General features: G+C 41.8%; 1 protein-coding gene and 1 long non-coding RNA gene across 4 annotated transcripts in view; both read left to right on the top strand.

Moving 5' to 3' along the window:
* The first annotated feature begins 475 nt into the window (after positions 1-475).
* The window catches only part of PUM3 (pumilio RNA binding family member 3), a 41,441-nt gene continuing 29,222 nt past the window's right edge, over positions 476-12,694 (top strand). For 2 of the 3 annotated variants that reach the window (XM_038401805.2, XM_038401808.2), the window contains exons 1-7: positions 476-700; positions 2,254-2,345; positions 4,784-4,966; positions 9,220-9,355; positions 9,941-10,016; positions 11,004-11,097; positions 11,371-11,437. In XM_038401805.2, the coding sequence (XP_038257733.1) occupies positions 2,264-2,345; positions 4,784-4,966; positions 9,220-9,355; positions 9,941-10,016; positions 11,004-11,097; positions 11,371-11,437 (638 nt within the window). In that variant the 5' untranslated portion in view covers positions 476-700; positions 2,254-2,263. The remainder of the gene's footprint in view (positions 701-2,253; positions 2,346-4,783; positions 4,967-9,219; positions 9,356-9,940; positions 10,017-11,003; positions 11,098-11,370; positions 11,438-12,694) is intronic. The other variant, XM_043514295.1, reaches the window with a different exon arrangement.
* Positions 5,236-6,935, top strand: LOC122460154. The gene is made up of 2 exons (XR_006281259.1): positions 5,236-5,845; positions 6,048-6,935. It is a non-coding gene; the product is annotated as an uncharacterized LOC122460154 (long non-coding RNA).

The raw sequence follows: 12,694 nt of genomic DNA, 5'->3' as shown, positions 1-12,694 counted from the left end.
AGGTCAGCTCCCAGTCAGGCCCAAAGCGACACGTGGGATGGAAGCGAGGATGCAGGGAGTGGAACCAGACGGGCAATAACCACGGGCACAAAACCAAGCCAGAGACTAAAAAGAAAAGGAGGACTTGTGGCACCTTAGAGACTAACAAATTTATTAGAGCATAAGCTTTCGTGAGCTACAGCTCAATGCATCCGATGAAGTGAGCTGTAGCTCACGAAAGCTTATGCTCTAATAAATTTGTTAGTCTCTAAGGTGCCACAAGTACTCCTTTTCTTTTTGCGAATACAGACTAACACGGCTGCTACTCTGAAGCCAGAGACTGTGTCTTTGCGCAGGTGGGAAGCTGGGAGACAGGCTCCGCGCACGCCACGTAGCTGGGTTGTTTTACTACTTTATCCCAGGGGGTGCCGGCAGCAGCCCCGCCCCCAGCGTGTCCTCAAGAGGCGGGTTTCTGAGCGGGGAGCCAAGAGCCGTTGAGAACATGCCCCTGCCCGGCCGGGACCTCACAGCCCGCGGGGGCGGGGCCGCGCCCCGCTGACGCCCTCGCCGCTGCTTTACGGCAGCCTGCTCCGACGCTGTCGCGCTGCTTCCGCTTGGCCAGCCAATGGGGAACGCTCCGGCGACGCCCGCCCATCCCCAAGCGCGGCAGCCGGAAGGCCGGGGCGCGTGCGGAGTTGGCCGGGGCAGCGCACGTGTCTGGGTGAGTGGGGGCTGGAGGTCGAGGGGGGCTCGGCGGCAGCTGCTGGGGGGGAGCCGCCCGTTGCGGGGGTGCGGGTGGCTGGCCCCGGCCCCGGCCCCGGCGACTTCCCGGCCCGGCCCGGCCCCGCCCCACCGCGCTAGTGGGATCTTGGGGTCGCCCGTGGGGCTCCCTCGGTGCCCGCCTGGCGGGGGCGGGTGAGGGGACAGGGCCCGCTGAGAAACTCCTCCACGCGCTGCGCCCGGCCCGGGCCCGCAGAGGCGAGCTGGGGGAGGGTGAACTGGGGCGGGCAGGTACAACCCAGACCTCGCGCTCTGCCTGCGGGCTCGCAAAGCCCTGAGGCGCTGGAGTCTGTCACCCCCGCAGCGCCGTTCGTGCCTGGCTTCTTCAGGGCCGCCCCCAACGTATGGGGCACGGCCTCCTGCCCCTGTCCAGCAGGGCTCTGCCTTCTCCTTCTCCACACCCCTCCTCGGTGCTTTGTGCAGCAGCCTCCAACAGGATTAGTTCGGACAGAGTCAGTGGTTGGATTCGATGGGGGAGGGGGGCTGTATTATTTTTGAGCTTATAATAAGTATGTATTACTATTCTAAGTGTATCCTACTTCTTTTTTAGGCTCCAGTCCTGTAAACACTTGTGTGCTTAACCTTACTTGCATGCTTAAAGTTAAGTGCACACATTAATGATTGCAGGATAGAGAGGCTTTATTTATGTATCCTTGTCCTATTCTCACTTCCTTAGTTGCATTTATCCTAACTTGTTAGCCTTAACTTAATTCTGAACTCTTCAGGGCAGAGATCTTCAGGTGCCTGCTGTACTCTGGGGTACAGTACAAATAATAAACATTTAGTAAACAATGTTTCATATGTTTCAGAGTAGCAGCCGTGTTAGTCTGTATTCGCAAAAAGGAAAGGAGTACTTGTGGCACCTTAGAGACTAACACATTTATTTGAGCATAAGCTTTCGTGAACTACAGCTCACTTCATCGGATGCATTTCATATACGATTTGCTTTTACTTCTGCCCCCATCCTGCATCTAATAGCAGGTTCTGGATCTTTAGGAGTGAAAATAGATAATGTTTTCCTAAAAAATGGAAGAACAGAACTTCCCAGTGATAAAACATAGCATTCATTTAGTGTTCAGCCTGATGTTATACAAAAATATTCTAAAATTCTCATTTAGCGATAGCATTTTATTATTTCTGTTAAAAAATGGAGAATTTTTGGCAGGAGGGAGAAAGGCATTGAATATGAACATTATGGGATGCTTAGTTAAGCAGTTGTAATCTTAGTTAACCTGGTTTGGTAATCAGATGCTCAAATGATTACAAGAGAAATTGGAAACTAAATTTATAATGAGAAAAGTACAAGTTAGAGATAGAAAATTATGAATTATTGCCACAGTCTTTTAGTACTTGTTTTCTTTTGTCAGTTCTATCATATAGCTTATGACAAAGGATTTTTTTTTTTAAGTTAGAGAAGTCATAATGCTCTTGGACTAAAACAGACTCATCCATTCATGGTCTCCAACAAGTTGTGCCTCTCTTTCTATATTTCAGTGTCACTGCGATGGAAGCCAAAGGTAAAAAGAGATTTACGGGGAAAAATGGAAAAGCACCACAAAGAAAACATAAATTTAAAAAAGACAATGGTAAGACTGCAAAGACTAATATTTCATAAAACTGTTCTTACTGAAGGGTGGAGAATGCAACAGGTACAACAAATTCAAATTCATTTGAATAAGTGGGTTAATCTTATGAACAATACCTTAACTATAATATTGAAAATGAGCTGAGATGGCGCAAGTGGGTTAAATGTGAAAACCCTTCAGCTTTGAAAATCTGATCTCAAATACTATATTGGGTTAAAATTGAAAATGTTCTCATTTTAGTTCAGGTTTTTCCAACTTGCCAACCATGCTGAAGAATGTGGTCACTTTGCATTCTCTGCTTAAGAGAAAATCTCACAACCGGAATAAGAAAATTGCTATAAGATAGGATTGAGCTACTTTAGGGAACTGTAGCTCAAGCTAGTGCTTGTCTCTTCACTTTCACATTTGTGCATTGCCTATTTGTATTAAATGCGAGGGGGAAAATATTCAGTATTATCACCAGATGGCAGATTAATTATATAAAGCTGTTTTTACTGTGAAAATAACATGAATAATTTAATATTAGCAAGAACAGAGTCCTTTATTAGGTTCAGGAAGCATAAATCTGACACCCCCGCGACCGACAAAAGTTTTAGTGATGAAAAGCGCTGGAGTCGACAGCTCTTTGTTGGCTAGCGCTGTTTGTTGGGGGGTGGTTTTATTTTCCTGGCAGGAGAGCTCTCTCTTGCCAGAAAAGAGTGGCTACGCAGGAGACCTTACAGCGGCATAGGTACGCAGTGTAGGCATAGCCTCGGTGTAAAGAAAGAAAAAAGGAGCAAAACAACCTAATTGTGCAACTGAGAGGATGAGTTGTATATAAGATCGCTGTGCTTTCTTGCAGTGTTCTAAGTGCCTACTTGATGGCAATTTGTGCTGTCACTTACCTGAATACCACAGGTATTTTAAGTGTTTTCTAAAGGCTTTTAATAAACAGGAAAGAGGAGAAATTGCTCTGTTAAAATGTTTACATGTTATATTCCTGTATTTTGCTGTCCTTGATGTCAAACTGGCCCTTTAGAATAGGGGTGGGCAAAGTTTTAGGCCCAAGGGCCACATCTGGGTGCGGAAATTGCTTACAGGGCCATGAATGTAGGGCTGGGGCAGGGGGTTGGGGTGAGAGAGGGAGTGCGGTGTGCAGGAAGGGGCTCAGGGCGAGGGGTGCAGGGTGTACAAGGGGGCTCAGGGAACGGGGTTGGGGTGCAGGAGGGGGTGCACAGTGAGGGAAGGGGCTCAGGGCAGTGGTGCAGGGAGGAGGGGTGCAGATGTGGGAGTGGGCTAGGGTACAGGCAGGGAGTTGGGGTGCAGGAGGGGTGTGGGCTGGGGGCTCAGGGCAGGGAGTTGAAGTACAGGGTGCAGCAGGAGGCGCAGGGCATTGGGATGCAGCAGGGGTGCGAGATGCAGTGGGGGCTCAGAGCAGGAGGTTGGGGAGCAGGAAGGGTGTGGAGTGCAGCAGGGAGTTGGGGTGCGGCAGGAGGGGTGCAGGCTCCGGCCCAGCGCCGCTTACCTGGAGCAGCTCTGGGGTGTCAGCAGCGCGCACCGGGGCCAGGGCAGGCTCCCTGCCTGTCCTGGCCCCAGTCCCGTGCCCTCCAGGAAGCAGCCAGCACCAGCACCACGTCCCTCGGGGAGCGGGGACAGAGAGCTCTGTGTGCTGCACTTGCCTGTGGGTACCTCCCCCAAAAATCCCATTTGGCCGCAGTTCCCAGCCAATGGGAGCTTCGGAGGAGGTACCCACAGGCAAGTGCAGCGCACGGAGCTCTCTGCTCCCACTCCCCCAGGGACGTGGTGCTGGCCGCTTCCAGCAGGCAGGCCATACTTTGCCCACCCCTGGTTTAGAAGGTGTGCTGATTTACCACAATTTGCTTTGCAACCATCACACAAAACATTTAGCCATTTTATGCTATTTATGCCTGGCTGCTTTCATTGGTGGAAGTTTTCTAAGCATCCAAGAGTGAGCAATTACCATGTCTTGTATCTAGAGCCACCAGATACAAGCCAGAGAGAAACTAATGTGCATCCATTCACATTATACCAATTAGACTACTTGTGTTCTTCAAATAGCGTTTGTAGGACTGGGGCCTTAGATTTCGGTGGCAGTGAAACTCTTACTACAAATAAGGCAGCCTTTGTTCCTTTAGAATTATCCTCTGTTCACCTTTGGTATTACATTACATCTATATTGAGGATTTAGGGTAAAACTAAGAGAGGGATCATTAGGCTATGATGAAAAGACTAGATGGGAGGAATATAAAATTTTGTTATAGATTAGTAAGAATGCTTGGGGCTTTTCAGAATCTGAATCTTTTTTATTCTGTATCAGCATGCATGGATTTTGGTGTATTATGTATAATCTAATTGTTACAAAATAATTATTAAAACTTTTTTAATAATGAATGAAACTTGAAAATAATATCCGTTCTAATTCTTTTTGTTGTGCATAGATTCTGGTCCACCAAAGAAGTTTTATAGTAAAAGAGGTGAAGAAGGAAAGCCTAAATTCAGATCCAAAAAGTCTGAGAAAGGAAACAAAAAACTTGGTAAAACTAGTGTGAAACAATTCAAGAGTAAGCAGCAACCAGAAAAGTTCAGTAGGAAGAGAAAACTCCAGGAGGATAATGAGGGTGGTGAGTATATTGTGTTTTTTGTTTTGGTTTCGTTTTTTTACTTTGAAGTGATATATCGTTTGTAAAGTTTCAGAGTAGCAGCCGTGTTAGTCTGTATTCGCAAAAAGATAAGGAGTACTTGTGGCACCTTAGAGACTAACAAATTTATTTGAGCATAAGCTTTCGTGAGCTACAGCTCACTTCATCCGATGAAGTGAGCTGTAGCTCACGAAAGCTTATGCTCAAATAAATTTGTTAGTCTCTAAGGTGCCACAAGTACTCCTTATCATTTGTAAAGTATACTTACTTACTTACAATAAAATGGAAGCTTATTTTCTTTCAACAGTATATATTTTAAAATATGTTAATAGATTTAAGTGGGATCAGGGCTATGCTATAATTGCCTTGAATTGTGTGAGATTGTATAATAAACTTTTTAACTGTAAGAGTTGACTATTCTCTGTTGTAATCACCATAGACATAAGTAACTAGGTCATGCCTGTGCACCTGTTATACTGAGAATCCCATAATAGAAATTTGAGATAGCCATGATCATAAATATATGTGGAACCAAGCTGCTTGCACTGGAAAAATAGAGGGAGAAGAGGATTGTCTTACTGCTCTTTTCAATACCCTCCTATATTATCACCAACTTCCATGGTATTTCTAATACTAATAAAACTCTAACTATAAAAAAAAAATGCTTCTCTGTAGCACTCTATTGGACTTCCAGTGGAAAATGTTGTTTCAGCCAATTTAAACTGATTACTATACAAGTAACATGACCCACAGTGTGTGGCAGTGAAAATTCCAGTTTAACATAGGCAGTCCACCAGTAAACTAAACCTATTGGCTAATTTCTTGGTATGGTGGCATAAACTGATGCATAATAGTTTGTAGGTTTCAGAGTAGCAGCCGTGTTAGTCTGTATTCGCAAAAAGAAAAGGAGTACTTGTGGCACCTTAGAGACTAACAAATTTATTAGAGCATAAGCTTTCGTGAGCTACAGCATCCGATGAAGTGAGCTGTAGCTCACGAAAGCTTATGCTCTAATAAATTTGTTAGTCTCTAAGGTGCCACAAGTACTCATAATAGTTTGTAGTGATAAAGAGAACTTCAAGTATCACATGACTAAATTAAAGCTGTGACTATTTCTATTACCTGCCTTTCAACCTTACTGATCATTTTTACACAGCTCTAATAAAGGCAGTATAAATAGTGGGGCCATTTGGAGATGGTCTCCTTTTGAGGAAAGATCTCCCCCTTCCCCCAACCCCAGTACAAGAGTACCAGCTGCTGACTAACCACTGGTGTTGGTACCAAAATGTAAAAATCATGAGTTTTTGTCTTTTATCATGCTTCTAACAATGGTAGCCAAAACTGGAAGAACAAAGGTTTTTCTTCTCCGTTTATACTGTTGGTCTATAGGCCTGTAGCATTTATTCACCAGTTAAATCTGTGTTATATACTGGATGTTTCTCCATTTTTGTAAATTGATTTTTCTGTGTATGTGTATATACAGATACTTTTTAGTAAATATTTAGTTCTGTCACTATTTTAATAGTTTTATAACTCTCTGGTTCTGGTGTCTCTTAATGAGAGCTGTCATTTGATTGCTGCTTCCCAGCAGACGTACAGTTCTGCATGTAAAGGGCTGTCACAAATTAAGTGTGGCTTAATAATTGAGAGAAACTGGAAGCTCATACGATAACATTAAAGTTCTATTTTGTACGTTTTTTCACTGTTTTAACTTTGATTTAGTTTGGGGAATACTCGTATTTTTTTGAAAACTTTACAGAAATAGAGGTAGGGGACGAATGAAATCAGAGTTGTGTTGTTTTTTTTAATGGATTTTTTTCTTAAAACAACTGTAAGCCTCCAGTCTTGCTCTGGAGTCATTCAAATTTCAAGCAAAACTTCAGTTGTTACTATGTCAAGAGACTGACCGGTTTTCTATTAACTTTTCTCTTATTTGCTCACTTCATTTTTTTTTAAAAAATGAAGATTTATTCTGAGACATAAACTGATTCTAAAATACCTTCCATAAATTATAATCCTTTAAAAAAGGGAAGACTTGGTATATTGGAGAAAAATAAAGTGTGTAGTGCTAAACTGTTAAACAATTTATTCTTGAGAGAGAGCTTTTAATTCATCCATTCTGTTGGGCTTCAATTGAACAGTGCTAGTTAGCATGCCTTGCCCTCTGACTCTTCACTTTGGGGAATCTGTATTGTATATAGTGATTAATTTTGCTACGAGATGATTAAAGCTAAAAGCAAACATTAGTCATTTTTCTGTACCTTGAAGTTCATTTATGACATCTCGTATGAAGAATCCTTTTAAAGTAGTAGTAATCTTGCTGTGCAGCAGTTTTTAGCCACTGTATAGTAAAAGCTCCTAATGAATCCCACTGACTGAAAGGATTAAGCATGCAAGAAGGCTTTACATATAAAGTCACAGTGGGTAATTGTTAGAGCTGGGATACTTAAATCTATAAATGAACTCCTCTGAGAATCTTTTTTGTTCCCCTCCAGTGCTTTACGTACTTGAAAATCTCTTGAACAGATTCCAGTAAAAGACATTAGCATGTTAATAGGAACAAATTTTAAGAGACAAAAACTGTGTATAAGAACAGTTGTAATTTATTAGAGGGCAGTAGCTCAGAAACTGATTGTGGCCTTTAGTTTCACATTTTTCCTCTTTTTAGTGTTTTATTTTTTATCTACGTTTCCTCATAAAAGGAGGGTGCCAATGGTATTGATCAGAGGCAGATGTAGTGTTTGCAGTTGGGAATGTATTCTTTTCTAGCACAACACTTTTTTGAATTCTGACAGTTTTAATCTCAAGAATGTGAAAGGCAAGAACCACACCAAGTTTAATTTTTGTGGGCATATAGTCCTTATTATCTAAGATATCAAAAAAAATGGTGATTTAAGTTATATTTGTAAAAAAAAAAAAAAAATTCAACTCTCCCACTTTTTGGGGGGTGGGAGTGAGGAGAGAAGGGGGATATGTTGAGCCATATTCTGATGTAAAGTTACTCGAGGGGCTGTAGGTGTATTCTGGGTCAGAATTCATCCTATTAAGACTTTAATTTACTTCTATCCTTTGTCAAAGCTTTCAGAATAATCTGGCAGTTGTCTTGCTCTTCCAATATCTGATATCTCCCAGGCAGAACCTGCCAGTCCTAGCAAGTCACCAAGGATGCAGTTCATGAAGGGAGCTACAACTGAGCATTACAGTGCCAAACTATTAGACTACCTGCCTCTTTGCGGAATTCACAACCCAAAATTAGGTAGCCAGATTCCTTATACAATGCATGGGGAAAGTTAGGTGCGTAAAAAGAGGGATTCACAAAAGTCAGCATGCTGATGGTGGAGTCTCCTAAGCTAGCCAATAGGAAATGCAGAGGACAGGGTATGGTCTAAGCCCTGCTCCTCAAAAGGAGTTAGGCGCTTAAATCCAGGCCAGAGGATGGCACCTCCCTCCACTCATGATTCACAGCAGTGAACTCTCACCTGGAGTAGGCACTTCAGCCAGCGCTCAAGAAGATCCCAATAACCTAGCGGCTAGAACGCTTGCCCAAGATGTGGGAGACCATCTCCACTTGCCAACTGGCTGAGTTGGAGTAGGGACTTAAACCCAGGTCTCCCACCTCCCAGGTGAGTTCCCTAATAAATGAGCTTTGGGGTATTCTGTAGTGGATCTGTCTCAACCTGTCCTACTGGAGACATTCCACTTTGTATGAATGCTTTGATATTCAGGGAGCTGCGGACTATACCTGGGAAGTGGGAGACAAGGTACCAGTCCCTGCTCTAATGAATACTGACCACCATCACTACATCCTTCATTTTGTGTAGAACCCAGTCAGATAGATGTGCTTTAAAGCAGCCTGTAAGCACGTTTATTGGATCAGTACCTGTAGGTGAAGGTTGTGAATCCCCTCCCACCAGGGATTAGGCATGATTTTATCAGTGAAACCATAGGCTTCTACAGCAGCTGAGCAGGGGTTTTGTGAATGCCACTGGCACCTAAATATTGGTCTTACTTTACTGCACTCTTTAACTGTCTATCCGAATCCCCTTGAGAATCCCATCCCAAGTGTTTAGTATGTATTAACCCTTTCAGATTAGCTAGCTAGGCAGTCGGGGTGGATCCTCAGATCATTTTAGTTGTCATAGCTCTGTTGACTTCATTAGACACCAGTTGAGGATCTGCCTCCCAATCTGTCGACTATTACTTTGTTATAAACAATGTTTTGTTTTTATCATCAGGGTCCGTACCTAAGAAGCCTAAATGGAATGATTTAAAAAAGAAAAAGAAGGAATTAAAGCAGAGCAGACAACTTAATGACAAAACAAATTATGACGTAATCATAAAATCAAAACAGATATGGGAAAGTGTGAGAAGGTAATAATGGCTCTATTATGTTTTCTTTCATACAATTCTTTTTAATTAGTACTCATGCAGTGGTGAAGCATTGCTCATTCTTGTCTTGGTTCCTTCATGAATAGGTATGCTTGTATTTCTCCCACTTAAATTCCATGAATAGATTATAACTTAATTAGCTTGAATTAGAATTCTCTGGAGGTCTCAAGTTACATTTTGATGACTGACGGTAGAAATAGTCTTGAGCACCTGTGTTGATCTTGGTAAAAATGTATAATAATCATAAGTGGGCATAAATTCAAGGGGAGATCATTTAGATTAAGATAATTTGAGGCCTGATCCTGTAAAATGTTCAGGACCTTAATCTCACTGGCTGAGGCTCTTTGAAATGTTATGATCTTCCCTTATCCTTAGGGAATGAAATATACTTATGCTTCTGGCCAGAACTTTCATAAATGGGTACCTAAATGTTGACTTGTGGGAGCTCATTTAAAAAAAAAAAATTGGCCACCTTGCTTTCTAGCTCATGATTTCCAGTTATTTTTGTATTTCCAAAAAGCTGCTTTCTCATCTAAGAGTCTCCTACTTGTCTGTTTTTGTTTGTAGGAAAAACTGTGACAAAGAGAAGCGAGAGAAGCTAATAAATGAACTACATAAACTGCTTCAGGGGAAAATTAAAACTGTAAGAAAAATACAGTAACAAACGTAATTAAAAATCAAAGCGGACAAGTTGATAAACCCCTTTTTATGAATAGTGAATAAGTGTGTTGCACTAAATGACCTTGTGAATCATACAGTACAACCTTGTTTATCCAGAAGCTCCAGGGGACATTGAAAATATCCAGATAGAACAAGGTTTCAGTGATTGAAGAAATTGTGCTCCCAGTCTTTTAGGATAATAGTGCCAGGAAAACTTTGCTGATCAGCTGGCTTTAAAGGGGACTTGTTAGCCCACCAGCATTCTAATCTGTAAAATTCCCATTGGATGGAAGTGAACTTTAGTTAACTTGCAGTTTCAGTAAGAGTTGTACTTGTAGTGCATTTTTTGCGATTGATTCTTTTAAAAAACCTACACAAAGTTAATGCCCTGGTGCATATTTCTACCATTACATTTTCAATACTAACAGTCTCATTATTTTTACTTCACTCTTTGGGTATGTATGTTTGCTGTGTAGTGTAGTGAAGCATAGTCAACTGTTGGGTTTTAAAGTGAATTGAAATTGTGGCTGCTTGGTGCTGCCTGCTGTGTTAGATTGAGCATCCTGATCATATTGTCGTGTGCTAGGGTGAGATTGCATGACTGCTGTCCCTGAGGGAGTCTCAAGAAAATGGGATGTGCATCTCATGGGGCTATTTCAGTCAATGAAATATTCAATATTTTTGGTACATATTTACAAATGATCACAAAACATTCCATTGCCTGCAGTAGCCAGTATTGACTGTAATCTATGTTTGGTAAAGAAATACTGAAGCAATGAAAACCGTTAAAACTACACTTACTTTAAAACTTGTTTCTTTATCATGTATTTTATTTATATAGCATCTGTTTCCCAGAGTATCCCTATGTGCTGCATAAAACTATACTCTTAACAGAGTAAATGTGTTTAAAATAAACTTTTTCCACGTAATGTCATGCAAAAAGCTGGGATAGTAAAAATGTTTGTTACAGATGGCATTTGCACATGACTCAACTCGAGTTATCCAGTGTTTCATTCGGTATGGGAATGACAAACAAAGGCAAGAAACATTTGAAGAATTAAAAGGTATTTTTCCTTTTTTATATTGTATTTGCTTTGGAAGTTGGCACTGTTTTGTATAATCTAGCTCTCCTTAATGCACTGCTTTCCTCCCAAAACTCTATTGGTACACACGTTTGAGTTATTTTTTTCTCTTAGGTGTCACTTTCTGATAAATTAATTCCTGCTTGGGTGCGAGAGGTCACTGAGCAATGGCTTTTAGTTTACTTTTGTAGGAAAGTAAACAAACATGCAATTTCAAGGGGTGATAAATACTGCTCTTTTTCTTTTCCTCCCCAGATAGCCTACTAGAATTGAGCAAATCCAAATATTCCAGAAATATTGTAAAGAAGTTTCTTATGTATGGGTGGGTATGAAGAAGTAAACCAGTTCTTATTTTTTTTTCTTGCATATATTGTTAATTTTGGAATGTGAATGTACTTCTTTATTATTACTCTCTCTGTATTGTGAATAATGGCTTTGGCTCAGGCTGTCTCCTCCATGTGAGATTATCTTGGTAGTGTATTTGGGAATGAGGAATGCGAACTACCTGCTGTCCATAATACAGTCCCCTTGTCACAGGATAGGCTCTCTTCTCAGAAATTCTGGATAGCAAATAAAAAAAAAAAAAAAAAAGACTACAACTGAAAAAGGGTGGGGGGAAAACGCACTCAAAGCCTTCCCTTGTTTTGTGTATAATAAAGTCCTACAAAGATATGCCCTTCCCTTTGTCAAGGTTACAGTAGTGCAGAAAAATGTCTCCCCCTCCCCCTCCCGAGTTTATCCGAAATAAAATAAACGTGCACCCCTACTGTGGAACAAGGAGCTTTCTGTATGTCCTTGTCTTGTTCTGGTGGACAGATTGTCACTGATCATTTTCTTCTTCTATTCCCTTCAGCTAGGTTTATGGAGTTTAGCTGTGGTCTGGTCTAGACTTAAAGCTTAAGTTGACATAGCTACGGGGCCGATGGATGTGAAAAAATCCAGGCCCTGAGCCATGTAGCTCTGCTGACCTAACTTCTGGTGTAGATGCAGCTAGGTTGATGAAAGAATGCTTCCATTGCTTTATCTATCATCATTTGGGCAGGTTTCCTACAGTGACAGAAAACCACTTTCTGTCTCTGTAATCTGCATTTGCACACAAGGTTATGCTGACTAACTATGACACCTGTAGTGTAGGCATGGCCCATGTGCTCCACACCCTTCACTCTCTGCTTCTACACTATTGCAGAGCTGACGGAGAAACGCAAGGTTGGATGAAGAAAAGGAGTACTTGTGGCACCTTAGAGACTAACAAATTTATTAGAGCATAAGCTTTCGTGAAGCTTTCATTAATGCATCCGATGAAGTGAGCTGTAGCTCACGAAAGCTTATGCTCTAATAAATTTGTTAGTCTCTAAGGTGCCACAAGTACTCCTTTTCTTTTTGCGAATACAGACTAACACGGCTGCTACTATGAAACCTGTCATTAAGGTTGGATGAGAATCCCCTAGATGGATCCAAGACACAGCCACCTATAAGCACCAGATGAGTTGGATGATTAGCACACCCTGTCAACATATCTATTCTGTGCACACACTTCCAAGCAAAGACTTTAAGTTGCAGTTAATGGCGTTTGAAGAAG

This window comes from Dermochelys coriacea, chromosome 5 (genome assembly GCF_009764565.3).
Source record: "Dermochelys coriacea isolate rDerCor1 chromosome 5, rDerCor1.pri.v4, whole genome shotgun sequence".
Lineage (NCBI taxonomy): Eukaryota > Metazoa > Chordata > Testudines > Dermochelyidae > Dermochelys > Dermochelys coriacea.
Note: the sequence above shows the minus strand (reverse complement) of the source record. Positions and strands in the feature narration are given on the sequence as shown.